Source organism: Battus philenor, unplaced genomic scaffold (genome assembly GCF_028537555.1).
Source record: "Battus philenor isolate CCGP_79_NKW_IND1 unplaced genomic scaffold, ilBatPhil1.0.hap1 SCAF_10, whole genome shotgun sequence".
NCBI lineage: Eukaryota > Metazoa > Arthropoda > Insecta > Lepidoptera > Papilionidae > Battus > Battus philenor.
In genome coordinates, this window is record NW_027181662.1 from 11,100,520 (window position 1) to 11,114,633 (window position 14,114).

General features: G+C 29.8%; 3 protein-coding genes across 3 annotated transcripts; 2 read left to right on the top strand and 1 right to left on the bottom strand.

Moving 5' to 3' along the window:
- Window positions 1-2,061: 2,061 nt before the first annotated feature.
- On the bottom strand, window positions 2,062-3,767 carry Pfdn5 (prefoldin 5). Its single transcript, XM_068768493.1, has 3 exons — window positions 3,540-3,767; window positions 3,261-3,470; window positions 2,062-2,470 (listed from the first exon to the last, which is right to left on the bottom strand). Exons 1-3 carry the CDS (start codon window positions 3,639-3,641, stop codon window positions 2,297-2,299), a joined length of 486 nt encoding a protein of 161 aa, XP_068624594.1. The 5' UTR covers window positions 3,642-3,767; the 3' UTR covers window positions 2,062-2,296.
- A 490-nt stretch (window positions 3,768-4,257) lies between these two features.
- Grx3 (Glutaredoxin 3) lies at window positions 4,258-7,385 on the top strand. Its single transcript, XM_068768414.1, has 5 exons — window positions 4,258-4,285; window positions 4,374-4,470; window positions 4,898-5,066; window positions 5,602-5,870; window positions 7,156-7,385. Exons 2-5 carry the CDS (start codon window positions 4,421-4,423, stop codon window positions 7,331-7,333), a joined length of 666 nt encoding a protein of 221 aa, XP_068624515.1. The 5' UTR covers window positions 4,258-4,285; window positions 4,374-4,420; the 3' UTR covers window positions 7,334-7,385.
- An 897-nt stretch (window positions 7,386-8,282) lies between these two features.
- Window positions 8,283-12,658, top strand: LOC137925028 (golgin-45). Its single transcript, XM_068768461.1, has 6 exons — window positions 8,283-8,423; window positions 8,547-9,043; window positions 9,934-10,071; window positions 10,930-10,991; window positions 11,064-11,448; window positions 12,330-12,658. Exons 1-6 carry the CDS (start codon window positions 8,396-8,398, stop codon window positions 12,471-12,473), a joined length of 1,254 nt encoding a protein of 417 aa, XP_068624562.1. The 5' UTR covers window positions 8,283-8,395; the 3' UTR covers window positions 12,474-12,658.
- The last annotated feature ends 1,456 nt before the right edge of the window (window positions 12,659-14,114 follow it).

The window sequence follows — 14,114 nt, forward strand, 5'->3', positions numbered from 1 at the left end:
AGATCAAAGTTTATTTATTTTATGTAACATAGTAGTTCACCGACAGTCTTCCTATAAACTGTTCTTTGGCAGATCCTAATAAAAAAATTAAAGATATTTTATAAAAAAAATAATAACCCTATCCTTCCTTTTACTCTCCAATCAGATTTTAATTCGTTTACAGTTTCTGCTACACCCGGGATTTCTCTACTGGATCGAATCATACCGAACCGACGCACGAATGTAGCCTACCGCTAAAACCAACTTACGACTTTCCTCTTACAAGGTGGACAGAAAACCCTGTTAAGGTTTTTGGGAACCTCTAATTGTAGACTGTTACTGTCCAACCAAAACTATTAGAAGTTTAGGCGGCCGGCATATGTCCTTTCACGGCTGATATGATGATGATTATGAAATAAGTAATTATTATTGTAAGAGAATTATTAACGATTACCTGTATTTAAATTTATAAAAGAATAAAAAAGTAGTTATTTATTATCTCAAAACTAAATCTAAAAAACATAACAAGATTTGCTCTGTACGGGTGCACCTACTCACCTGCCAAAACCCTTCACATTTGCCAGAGCCGATTAAGACATACAAAACAAATAATATTTCATCTTATATTTAATTCCATCGGTCAAATTAGGTATACACCCAAGCCTATTAAATAAACCGTTACAGTTGCGGACATTCAATTTAGTGGAATAATTAAAAAATTACGAAATAATAAACAAAAAATATTAAAAAAAGACAAATGTTTTCCTTCTCATTGTTCTTCTATGAAAATTTTGTTTATTTTATAAAAGTGAGTTGTAATTCAGACTTCGGTCTGTCATCATATGGAGAGTAATTATATAATTATATGTTAAGAAATTTTTCTATATTAAATTATTATAATTATGTATAAATAGTTCATTAATTATAATTTAGTTTTTTATTGACACCTTTATTACTCTTTAGTTGAGTTTTGAAATTAGTATTGTACTTATAATTAACAACAACTTTTGGTTTTATTAATTTGAATCACTCACAATACTCCATATTATTTTCAATTAAAAATACCTCTATTTCCAAATTCGAATCGGTAATTTACATTCACATAAATATGTTACTCATCACCATCGATTTGGAACTATTATTTGACTTCCTGTCTAAATATAAAATTAAATATCGTAACTAAATTCGTCCGATCATGACGAGTAACTGTGGTAACACTACATAGAAGAGAGGCTTCTAGTTTAAATGCACTTTTTATAATCACTTGACCAATATTTTTATTTTTATTGTGCTAATAATGATTACAGGCATCTTTACTTTCAATGAGCTATTTTTATAAAAATAATTAAGAATTAAAATGAATTCGTCAAAGTTTACAGGTCAAAACCAATTCTTATATAATATAAATAAAATCATTTGTAATCATTAGCTCAAAACTATTTTTAGGTTAGTTAGTAATGCTCCACCTACTGAGAGGTAGTAAAAAGAAACTCAGTGACGTAATTTTGTTTATCAAAATTAGACCAATTCATTTCCAAACATCTTTTACGTGAATTTTACTGTCTTTTCTAAAAAAAAACGGTTGTTCTTACCCAACAACACAAAGGGATATTTACAAGACTTATATTGCTCTTTTAACGTAAATAACTTTCCAAATATTTTTTTTTGGCCTGGTCTAAATATTTTTAGGAAAAACTAGGCAAAAAAGTATGGCGAAATAAACCACATTTTTACTCATAATCTGTCATATCTAATACATTCAGGCATTTCCTTGCGGAAGTCCATCCTAAGAGACTAATTTATAGCAATCTTCATAGCTGGTGCATAACGAAAGTAGCTATATATTAGTCCCTTTCTTAGTCATAATCTGTCATCATCAGATCAACAAAAGTTGACAAAGAACCATTGTCATGTATGATAATTTCATAGCAATTTACTTCTTACTTAGCAATCCAAAGTCCATACACCAGTCATACCATTTCACATATAAACTGCTGTTACTATAGTCTTTTTGCATGAATATATTGTTAAAATTAAAACAGTTTAGGCATAATTATTTTTTTTAATTTAAAACAAATTTAGTTTACATATGCTTACTTATAATTTGTTCATAGAAATTATGAAAAGCAATTCAACATACACTATTAAAATAATAATTTAGTTATATAAGTTTTAAAAAGTCATTACTCTGTTTTTTTTAAATGTTATGTTATTTAACAAGACATTTAATTTCAATCATATAAATGCAAATATCTTAAAATGTATTACAATTGTGGGGAGTTAAATAGAAGCGAGTAGATTTAGTGGAGTCAAGCTGTTATGTGGTTGAAGCTTTCTGTGCCTGTGCTTGAGCCTGCATTTTCATTTCCATCATCATACAGATAGCATCTCTTACTTTAGATTTTTCAATTCCTAAAACTTGAATTTTTTCCATTTGTTCTGTTACAAACTGAACTTTTCGTTTAAAATAATCTTTTGCTCCATTGATATCCTATAAAACAAACATTTTAGTTTTAATAAAAAAGCAGTTTAGATGATATTTTATTTAAGACATCTACTTATTAATCAATGTTATGGTTTCACTGTAAACAATAATAAATGGATTTAAAATATTAATCATTCTTCAGTTCTTTAACCAATAGGCTGGAAGACTTGAAATTTGGTAGGAATATAACTTTTGCAAAGTATAGATCAGCTAACTAACAGTGAATTTAAAACATTTCATAAAAATCTGAAGGTTCAGTAAAAAACACATTTTTTCAAATTATAACTGTCTTAAGTAGTAGCAATTTTGCTTCGCTCATAAACTGTGAAAAAAAATTGAATGAAAACTGGACTCTCAGAATTAGAAGACCAAAACCTTGAAAGGTTATGTCACCTGCACTATAGCTGTATGGTAATCAATGATTCATACCCTCCTTTTAAAAGGAAACTTGCGGGCCTACATCAATATCCTAACACGTTTTTAAACACATATTTACATTTAAGTGTTAATATATAACACTAAGTGATCATATTAACAAAAGATGAATAAAATTTTTAAGAATTTAAATGAAAAAACTTAAGGGATCTGAGTAGCATACATAATTAATAATTTTCAATTGCCAAAAGTAATTTAATGAAATTTAATCTTTGCTACAAATATATCTGAGTTTTACACCAATGTAGGATTTTTCTTTATTTTTGTATGATTTTTTTGTGGAAGTAATAGAAACAAACATATAATAATCAATGAATTGGTTAATTTTGACTTTGTAAGCTTACTTAGAGAAAATACCAACCTTTTGTACATAATACCCAGTTCCAACATCAATTATAACATTGTCAGTGTCTGCGATTGTTCCTGGCACATACATAGACCCAGTTAAAGGAACGAGCACAGTTTTTCCTTTAGTGTCTGGTGTTATTTTTTCTACACTTTCACCAGATTCCACAAATTTGCTTTGAGCCATTTTAAGAGTTTGTAGCGAATCTTGAAACACGTTTAATTCCTATAATATCAAAACATAGTTATAATAATTTAACAAATATTTGATTTAAATATATGGTTTTGAATTTACTTGATCCATTTGTTGTTTAAGTTGGGCCAACTGGTGCAAGTTCAGTTTAGATAAATCTATCTGATGCATGCCCGGTGCTGGAGCCGTCGAAACAGATGCCATATTTATTAAATTTATTTGTTACAAAGATTCCAATGCAAAATAAATGATCTAATTGTACAACTCTATTTTTACTGCATAATTATAACCTCAATCGCCTCCTATAACATAACAATGCACACTTCTATAAATCTTGTGTTACCTCTTAAAAAAATATTTTATGAAAGTTCATTACGTTGTAGCAGCTATTTTTTTTAACTACTTTGTAAACCTAAAAATTAATAATTGTAATATTATGAAGTTTTATTTATTACTACAAGCTATGTTAAAGTAATTTACAATCTGGCTATGAATTAAGTTTATAATAAAAATTAGCATTAATTTGCTCGTCGAAATCACAGTCATACTTAAAATAACTCAAAAAGGATAATTTAAGATTCATTTAATATTATGTTAGTGTACAAACGTCGTTTCTTGGTGTCATCTGCGTTGCCTTATACCACCAGAAATTTTATTCTTAATACGCCAATAATTAATACGTAAATGAAAGTACTTTACTTTTATTAAATTCTAGTTTTGAAATTTCAATAAATTTGGAAACGGTCTATTAGTATTATTTTTATTCTTCATGTTGGTATCATTTTTATTCTTCATGCTGTCAATTTGACATAAATGTTAGTATAAGTGTTTGAGAAGTTATTACGAAGGTAAGCTTTAATTATTTTTGGTGTTGAAATATATGGTGAATATAGGACATTAAACAGAAACTACAAAAAAAGAAATTTTGTCTTGCAGGTACAGTTGAATTTATCAGAAAAACATTAAATTATCCTCATTACACAATGTCTGTGAGTAACTTGGAGACTGCTGAGAATTTTGCTAATTTCATAAGGTAAGTAGAAAATATCTGAATAAAATATCAACGTTATTATGAATATTCATTACATAACGTATGAATTACAAATCGGTATAACTAAAGTAAAATTTTTGTCCATGTTTAATTGTTTATATTAAGCGTGATAAGAAGTTTTTAAACATACGATATTTTTAAACAGATAGTAAAATCCCCATAGAGAGTACGAAAGTAGACTTAAATAATAATATTAATACTTTTAATACAACATTCATCATCGTCATTTTAGCTACAGAATATCCACTAGAGGATCAGCCTCTTTCTAGTACAAAATTATCATTTTTAAAATTGAAATTAGCATAAATGTAAAATCACGAATTGATTGTTGCTAGATTTGTTTTTCTTTTTTTTTAATTTGCTATATTTCCACTTATTAAGTGAAATATTCCAAACATTATTTTCACAGCTGTCCACAATTAACAGTAGTTCATTTCTCTACTGAATGGGCAGAACAGTGTCCTCATATAACTGCAGCTTTAGAAGAATTGGCAGTGCTACCTGAAATTAAATCAAGTGGTAGTAAATTTGGAGCTTGCAATGCTGAAAATCTTTCTGAATTATCACTCAAGTATAAGGTTTGTGACTTATTTATTATATTTAATATAGTAATTAAGTCCTTTGTATATAATAAATTAGTACACCCAACTTTTTTTTTACATGGTGGATAGAATAATATTAAAACTACTCTAAATGTTTTATGTAAAATAAGTAATAATAAAATCCACACCTTGCTTGTCCTTACACAAGTATTTATAAAATAAAACCTATTTATAATATTAAAAAATAATAAAATTAAATAGGTGGATATGACTAATATGTCTAGCCCAGTTATTGGGTGTGAAGAATTTTATTTGTTATTAATGGCTTCTGCTTTTTCTTTGGCCATAAAGTCAGTAGCAGCTATTTTATATGCAGTACACAAAACTTAAGATGAAAGTGTATTTTTTATTCTGCATACACCAAGTAGATTTAAAAATCTTGTAATAAAAATAGTATGTTAAATCCTATGTGTGGGCTGCATTATTTCATTATTATATTAAAAAAGAATTGGGTGTAGTTACATTACATTTAATATCTATTGAAAAAAATTATGACTATATATATTTACAGGTTGATTCAGTACCTACAATAATATTTTTCAAAAATGGAGCTCAAGTTGATAGAGTAGATGGTGCTGATGTTTCTCAAATTACATCAAAAGTTAAAAGTCTTAGTTTTGGCAAATCTGCTTTAACAACAACAACCCCTAAACAGTCACTGGAAGAGAGACTTAAAGCACTTATTAATAGACATAATGTAATGATATTTATGAAAGGTAACAGAGACACACCTAGATGTGGATTTAGCAGAACTCTTATACAAATTATTAATGATACTGGGTATGTATATGACAAAAAATAAATGATTACTTTATACTATAATAGTGTCATGCACAACAAGAGAATAAACAATCTTATTTGTTGAAAGATGCTGGATGCAGGCTAATTTCAAGTGGTCCTATTGGAAATCTGTTATTGGGGGAGGGTTATGTCCAATGGACTTCCTGGCCTGAAATGATGATGATGATAAAACTTTTTCAAAAAAAATAAAAATTATTAAATTTTTATATAGCATTGTCAATTATTTTGTGAATTAATGAACCTTTAATGGTAAATCAAAAAGATATATTTCATAAAACTTTTATCTTGTTAGATGCACAGTCATGTTGTGCATGAGTATCCAGTAGGTTTTATTTTTATTTTTATAAATATTTAATCTTTTCAAAACTACCACATGATAGTAATATATAAAAAAATGTTAGTTATTTTATGATAACAATGGAGAAAGTATGTCTTAAATAAACATTTCTTATGGTGATGAGAGCTAGAGCTATATAAATGATTACAAGATATTTATTACACATGCTACAATTACTTCCTCAAACAATTACTGGTTGGTATGGTACACATAGGCTACAAAACTACCCGCAGCCAAATGTCAATTTTCATTAATAACCATAGTATGTATGTGCACAGCCGAGCATTGACTATAACCTATCTCTGCAATTACAGTTTGTTATAATTACATTAGGAGAATGTAATGCATCACATATATAATTATAATCAAAATTACCAAAACATGCTCAATTACTTGCAACTATGGATACACTGAGGTTTGTGGGGCAGGTACAAGTACAGTACTGAAATGTGTAAGAGTATGAAAGGCTTTCTTGCCACAGTACCTTGTCCTCGACAAATGTTTGAAAAGGTATTGCAAGAACTCAATTTTTCATGTATAAAAATACGAAAAACATATTGAAACCCCGAAATAAAAACAAATGCTGTCTCAATTACTTTACAAGTAATACCCTCTCGTATATAATCACAAATGTGTTAAAAAGCGAGACAGACTCAGAGTCCCTGCGCGCGCATTTGTCTTTAACTGGCGAGCATTGTCAACGCTCGTACGGAAGTGGTAATGGTTTACAAATACAAAATATTGCCTAATTCTATATTTGCACTCATTACCTATAACCACTCATACCACTCAGGGGGATAAACTTTTGCGCTATTGGTTTGGCGCCAGAATTAGAAACTATGGTAGTACTTAGTTAAACAGATTCTTACAGAAGATATTTGGAGCTTCTATGCTGTTTCATTTTTTACTTTTTTTTTTTGTTTTCAGAGTTCAATATGATACTTTTGATATACTAACTGATGAAGAAGTTCGTCAAGGTCTTAAGGAATACTCTGATTGGCCTACTTATCCTCAACTCTATGTAAAAGGAGAACTTATTGGAGGATTAGATATAATCAAGGAATTGCAAGCTAGTGGTGAATTAGAGTCGACATTGAAAGCATAACATGTTCAATTATTTTATGAATAATTTGTCTATTTATTTGAATAAATAATTTGGGTACAGATTTTCATGTTGACTTATTTTCAAATGTATTTTTAGTAAACATGGTAGATCATACTAAAACCTTAAAATTGAAGTATTATTTGACATACAGTAAACTTGAAGCACTACGTAATAATTCTGTTTACTGTTTTTCTTTTTTAATTTACAAATCGAATATTATGTTTTTCTCTGAACTGGTTAGATAGTGTTACAATCTATAATAATCTTAAAGTTTCTCTGGAAGCTTAAATGCCTCTAAAAAGCTCTGCAAATAATATTCAATTGCATGTTTCATTATACTGGAGTGTATTGTAAAACTAAGAAGTTGAGCATTGAACTTTTTGCTGCATTGAGAAATTAAAGAAAACTATATTAAAAAAAGTATATAGAATACCTTCCATTGTTTAGTTTTACTTTGTTCTTCCATGGTTAGCTATTTCATTCATTCTTAGTATATCTTGCAATCATTTTAAAATGGGAAAGATACGCATATTAATTCGATAATTTAATTTAATAAATTTATTTCTTGTTCGAATTTTAAAATTTGCCTTGGTAACAGTTAGGGTTTCAGCAAATTTAATTCAAAAACAACTTCGAAAGCTTCGCCTCGGACCCCGCTAAGCGTTTGAGAATAAACCTCTTCAGACTGGCACTTAATACTTATTTAACATTTTAATTCGAGAATATTCGGGGGAACCGCAATTGGCTCGATTAATTGTTATAACCAAGATCAAGGCTATGTGCTTTATTCATCGTATTTATGCCCTATTTATATAATTTTGTTTGGCTGCAGAGGCTCTGATCATTTTCATTTCTCGTGAATGAAGAACTAAAAACTAACCGATAACTACAACAAAATACTTTGACGTTTATGTTAATGTCACTGTCACTTACGTACGAATTTCGTTAAGATGTTAAAACTTCAGATAATTGTGGTGTGATTGTAAATATCTTGTGACGTAAACAATTCACGTATAAGTTTTAAATTTTGACTATTCAACAATCTTTTTTTTTTTCAAGAAAATGGATAAATTAAACTCTTTTCGTGCAGGTATAGTTTGCTAAACATTTCATTTCTATAAAATTATAAATAGAACTTAGTAAAGTTAGCGAAGCATTAAGCTTCGGCTTCCTATTTTTACTACCTGTACATACTACTGCTTTATTCTTTCAGAAATGTTAAGCAAAGCTAGAACTGCTGGTGATGGAATGGAGTCTGTTGATAGTATTGCAGAAAATAAGTCGAAAGTTAATCTCAAATGTAACGAGGCATCTAACAGCACAGAATCACTACTCCCCGCTCGCTTAGTTCAATTATATCCCTCTAAAATAATTAAGTCAGAAAAGAAAAGTCCCCATGTTTTTTCAAAAAATCCAAAATTTGTTCCCTATGAACCCTATCCAGGTGCTGTTAAACCAATGGCCCCGCAAACAATTTCAAAAAACACAAAAAAGTCTAGGAATAACATGGATATTAATACTTTAATTTCACAAATGTCTCAAATGGATACTAATTTAAATGAGTTTAAGCCTAGGCAAAAGTTATCTTCTACTAGTGATAAGTCAACAACAGATGAAAAAGATGATTTACATGATGATCTAAAGAAAAAACTTGAAGAATCATTAAGAGAAAATGAAACTTTGAAAGAACAGTTAAAGCAACAAGTTCAGGTAAGTGTATATACAATAAATCATATGAAATTATGCATAGCAATTATATGTAGTTTTAGATTGATCAGTTCAAAATTATAAAACACAATTTTAGCCCTACATTCAAAGTTATTGTGTTGAATGTACAAAAATTTTTTTTTAATCATGATTGCTTTCTTAGGTACATTCTCAATGGTTCCTTTCTATCGTCTATTAAAAATTGAATAGAAAATCTGTTTGATGATAATTTCCAATTGGCTAACAAAAACATACATTGCCACCTTAAATTATCTATTCATGTTATACACAGTTAATTACTTCTAAATTTTATTTAAGTTAATAACATTTAAAATACACTTCTATTTCTTAGTATTATTATGCTTGTGAATTGCAAATTATTTAAGTATTTTATTGCTGCGTTAGGCAAAGCCATTAATGAATATATACTAAAAAAATGAACCAAATACAAAAAATTATTGAAAGGTGTAATGTGTTATAAATCTATGACTAGTAAACTGGTTTAGGTGTTTACCTCTATAACTTATAACTGTTAATATTGTTGGAAAACAGCTTGGCCAATGAATGGCCCTTGGAACCAAAAGGTGCTTAAAATGCGGTTTGGGTAGGTCTCCCACTAGGTGGATCACCGAAGAATAGTGAAGGTTGGAGAAAGCTGCTGGATACGGGCAAGACCAGTCATCATGATGCTCTTTGGGGGAGGCCCATGCCTTGTGGGAGTATCAACTGAGAAGAAGAACAAGAATTGTCAAATAAGAGTTAAATTAATAATATTTTTTTATTTTCTTTTATATTCATGTTCTTCATAAACATATTTAACAGACTTCATTATTAAATAGAAAATGTAAAACTGTAAAATGTGAATTTATAAAAAATCTACTATGTATTTTCAGGTGAATAAAGAACTCAAAACTATGCTGGTGGCGTCTATGGGAGAAGACCTTGAAATACAAGTGCAGTCACTTAATGAAGATAAGAAACATCTAGCAAATGCATTACTTAACTCGGCGCAACATCTTTCCACACATCAGGTGATTTCAAGACATATATAAATAATTGTTTCTAAAATACTTAGATAATTAGCATCTATTATTATTAACGATCACTGTAACCAAGGTAGTATGTCTGATGTTAGTTATTTTACATAAAATTTCAACAATTAATTATAAATATGTAAAGTTTGTATCCTCACTCCAGCATAAGATATTTGTCGGCAAGGTGAACAGACGCTCTTAGTATTCTGCCAATTCTAATCGACTGATACCGAATGCCAATTAGATAAACAGTTGTATTCCATCACTAAAAAAAAACTTTTTTTGGCTCGTCCTGTATATAAAACAACTTATTTTGAAAATATTTATGTTGAATGTTAAAAATTTCATTCAGTAAATAAAGTTTGTCTTTTCAGAGTATTACTTGTATTGTATGTGTGTTTTTTTTGCTTCCCTATATGTTAATAGCCAATATTGATCAAATTTATTTAAAAATGTTACATATGTAAATGAGGCAGCTAGCTAGATGTAATTGCTGAAGCATCAAGAGAATAATGTTTGGACTGAAAGCACTGATGTAGAAACATATATGAGCATATCTTTTTCATCATTTAAATCTAAAAACACCTGCATGGCAGAGGCCTTGCCATGCTTGGCAAGCGTTTATGACTGTAGTGTGGTGTTATTGTACTCAGAGAATGCTGCTGCCCATCCTTTGTAAAACTTGTTTGTAAGGACAGGCAATCCTATATAATTAATGTGCAATATGTGAATTAAATAACATTGTATAGCAGAAAACAACCCTGTGACCTACAGTTGCACAGCTTCAGTCCTGTACCGCTGGGCTACCACTGCTCTATATCTAAATGTGTATCAATTATGACTATTTGTTTCCAGGAACAAACTGAATGGCTTGCTGGACAATGTGAGGTATGGAGGAGTAAATTTCTTGCTAGCAGGTAGAGCTTAGTAGTAATACATAATTTATATTAATTAATTTAAACTAAAAATGATAATTTTTTTTTTCGTAGTTTAATGGTGGAAGAACTCGCTAATTGTAAGAAACTTTTTAATGAGAAAACAGTGAAGTTGACACAAGCAATAAAACAACTATTAGATGAAAGATATAGAGCACGAGATATGATGCTTTGTACATATCGTAATCTATACAGCCTCCATGAGAAATGGCTAGAAAATGTAGCGATTTCAGAATATATGGGAAATAATAAAATTTATGACAGACCAATAGGGAACATTAATTTTTCAGCTACTTTACCTCATTCAACAAATATCTTAGAAATGGCTTCAGTAAATTTGAAGTTATCTGAGAATGTCAGTAGTTCGGTAGAAAAGCAAGATATTAGCCATTTAAATATATTACCATCAACTAGTGAAGCAGAACTTTATGCCGAAAATGTAAGTCTTTATAGAGTATGTAAAAACATTTTATTGAAGATATCTGTAGACACGTGTATGGAGATTTATGTCAATGTGTTGTAATAATTGTGTGCATTCATTAGGAGTTAGTACTTGTCTATAGTTTTGTTCTTGCTTACATATTTCTTTGGGCTTGATGTAGTACATTAGTATAGTTTAGCTTTAGTATTAGTTTAGCTGTTGATCGCACCATGATAAACTATCGCCAATTTTAATCACCTATGTATACAGCAATTTTTTTAAACAGTAAATGCACTCCTAAGAGGATATGTTGCACAACTTAAAAAATCGTGCAAGATGAAAACACTAAACATTTTCACATAAAATGTGCAGAAGAAAAACCAATGAAATTCATGTTACTGTATTTCTAAAACAAAAACAATTCATTTTTATTCCAAAAAAATGTAATTAGTGAAAGTCCAAATATATAAAAATACAAATAGCTAGTTGATAACAAGCATGTACATTTATTGGACTGGACCAAAAATGCTATCAACAATAGATATATGTGAGATATGTCTAACACAACTATTGGGTAATGAAACTCTTTATTTAAATTAATGAGGAGATCCACAGACTATCTAAATAAACTAACAATTCACCGGATTGGCAAATTGGAATGGTAGGCGACATAGCTCACAAAATAGATGGGCGCTGTCTTTAGGTTCTGATGAAACGACGGCAAGTGAAGTGTATAACATCCATGGTCCTCGACAAACAATGAATGCAGGCTCTTCCAACGGTCCTGTTAGAATTCTTTGGTGGAGGGCTACGTCCGGCCATAGACTTCCTACAGATTTGGTGCAATTATGAGCTAGTTTGTCGTCAGTTATCATATATAACATTACAATTATTTTCAGGTAATGGCCATGCCACTGGAAGTCAAAAGAGGGAATGAGGAGCCAGTAAATGCACTTGTGAGCCATGCATACAATAATAGCACAAATGTTTCACTGCCAGTTGCCTCCTGTGTACATTGTAATGGAAAAGTTCAGCTATTATAATAGGTATTTCATAGTATTCTAGAAATGGGGCATAATTTTGTAATCAATTTGATAATGTATAGGTCAAGTATTGGAACAGATAGATTTCTGACCAATTCACACTTTAGGTAGAAATGAAAGCAAAGATTAACTTTAGTTACTTTGTTTTCAATGTCATGCTCAAAGGAGGTTTAATGTCATGTTGTTATATACTAGGGGTGGGGAAACTACAGCGCGCTAGCCACTCATTGAACGATTATTTTTGGCTGCAATTGACTGTCGAATTATTTCAATAATATAATTTATGTTACCTATGTCGGCTGCTGGAAAATCAAAACAAATTTCTGGTGTGAATAATATTATTATTATTTACCATAAAATTAGCGAAATCCAAATAACGATCCTAATTAAATAATCGGGAGTGCTGTCATATACTTGTGCGTGTCATTATATCTAACTTCAATACACATAATTTGTATTTTTGTTTAAAAAATTTCTGTTTTTTGTAAAAAAAACATTCCTTTGCGTGTTTTAAATGCGTATTCAATTGCGGCTCGCTAAAAATTTCAAATTTCGTAAAATGGCTTGCAGTATCAAAGAGCTTGGCCACCCCTGTTATATACAATTCTTTAATTAAATTAGTAATTTGAAATTATATTTCGGCCAATCTAAGCCTTTGTGATGTAATTTCTGATATTAATGTGAAATCTTCATTCTTTGTTTACTGTGTGTTAGATTAACTAAAGTTAAGCTCAATCGGCAGTGAGTTTTATTGTTTTATCTATGAATATTCTAACTTGATTTAAATTTTAATAATAAGTCAAGTAATATTTGTCAAACAATGTATTACAGTACCCGGGCGAAAAATATTGCACATTGACCTTTGGAAAGAGTCTATCTCTGTCGTACGAAATACAACGACTGACAAAACGCCACATAGGTAGTGTGGGACAGAGATAGTGCTCTACGAAGCCGAAATTAGCCGATTGTCTCTTTCCAAAGTTCGATGTGTAATGTGTATTTATCACCGGGTCCTGTACATTATTAAAACATTTAAAAAGTGCATGAGTTAGTGAATACGGAAAAGGCGTTGGTATTTTCTAGCTGAATAATGCTTAGGATCTCATCAAATCCTTCTTTAATTATTACAATGAATTATCCTAATCAACTGTCACAAATAAGTCCTACATTGTAGAGATGAGATTAGATTGATCAGTAACCATCAGTTCTATGGTATAAACACTGTTCCACACAACTGTTAATAAGATAATTATCAAAGGTAAAAAATATGGGTTTATAGTCTATACCAAAATAAATGTTTGGGGTCTTAGTGTAGTTAATTATTTATTTTATAGGGTATTATGGTAAATATACTAACATTTTGATGTACTTGAAGTAAACAAATTGTAAAAATAAATTAGTCAATTTAAATATTTTTGCGTATGGCAATTTTGTTCTGAAGCCCATTTAGACTGAAGAGCCTAATTCCATTTCAGAAATATTCAAGTATTGGTCTGTATTGATATAATAAGGTGTTTCTTTTTTTGTGAATACAAGGGAATTCTGAGCTGTTTTTTAAAACAATATACATAATAATGGACACGTATTTACTAAAACGCTTCCAAAACCGCTACATTTCGCATTAGGTATCCACGCGACTAT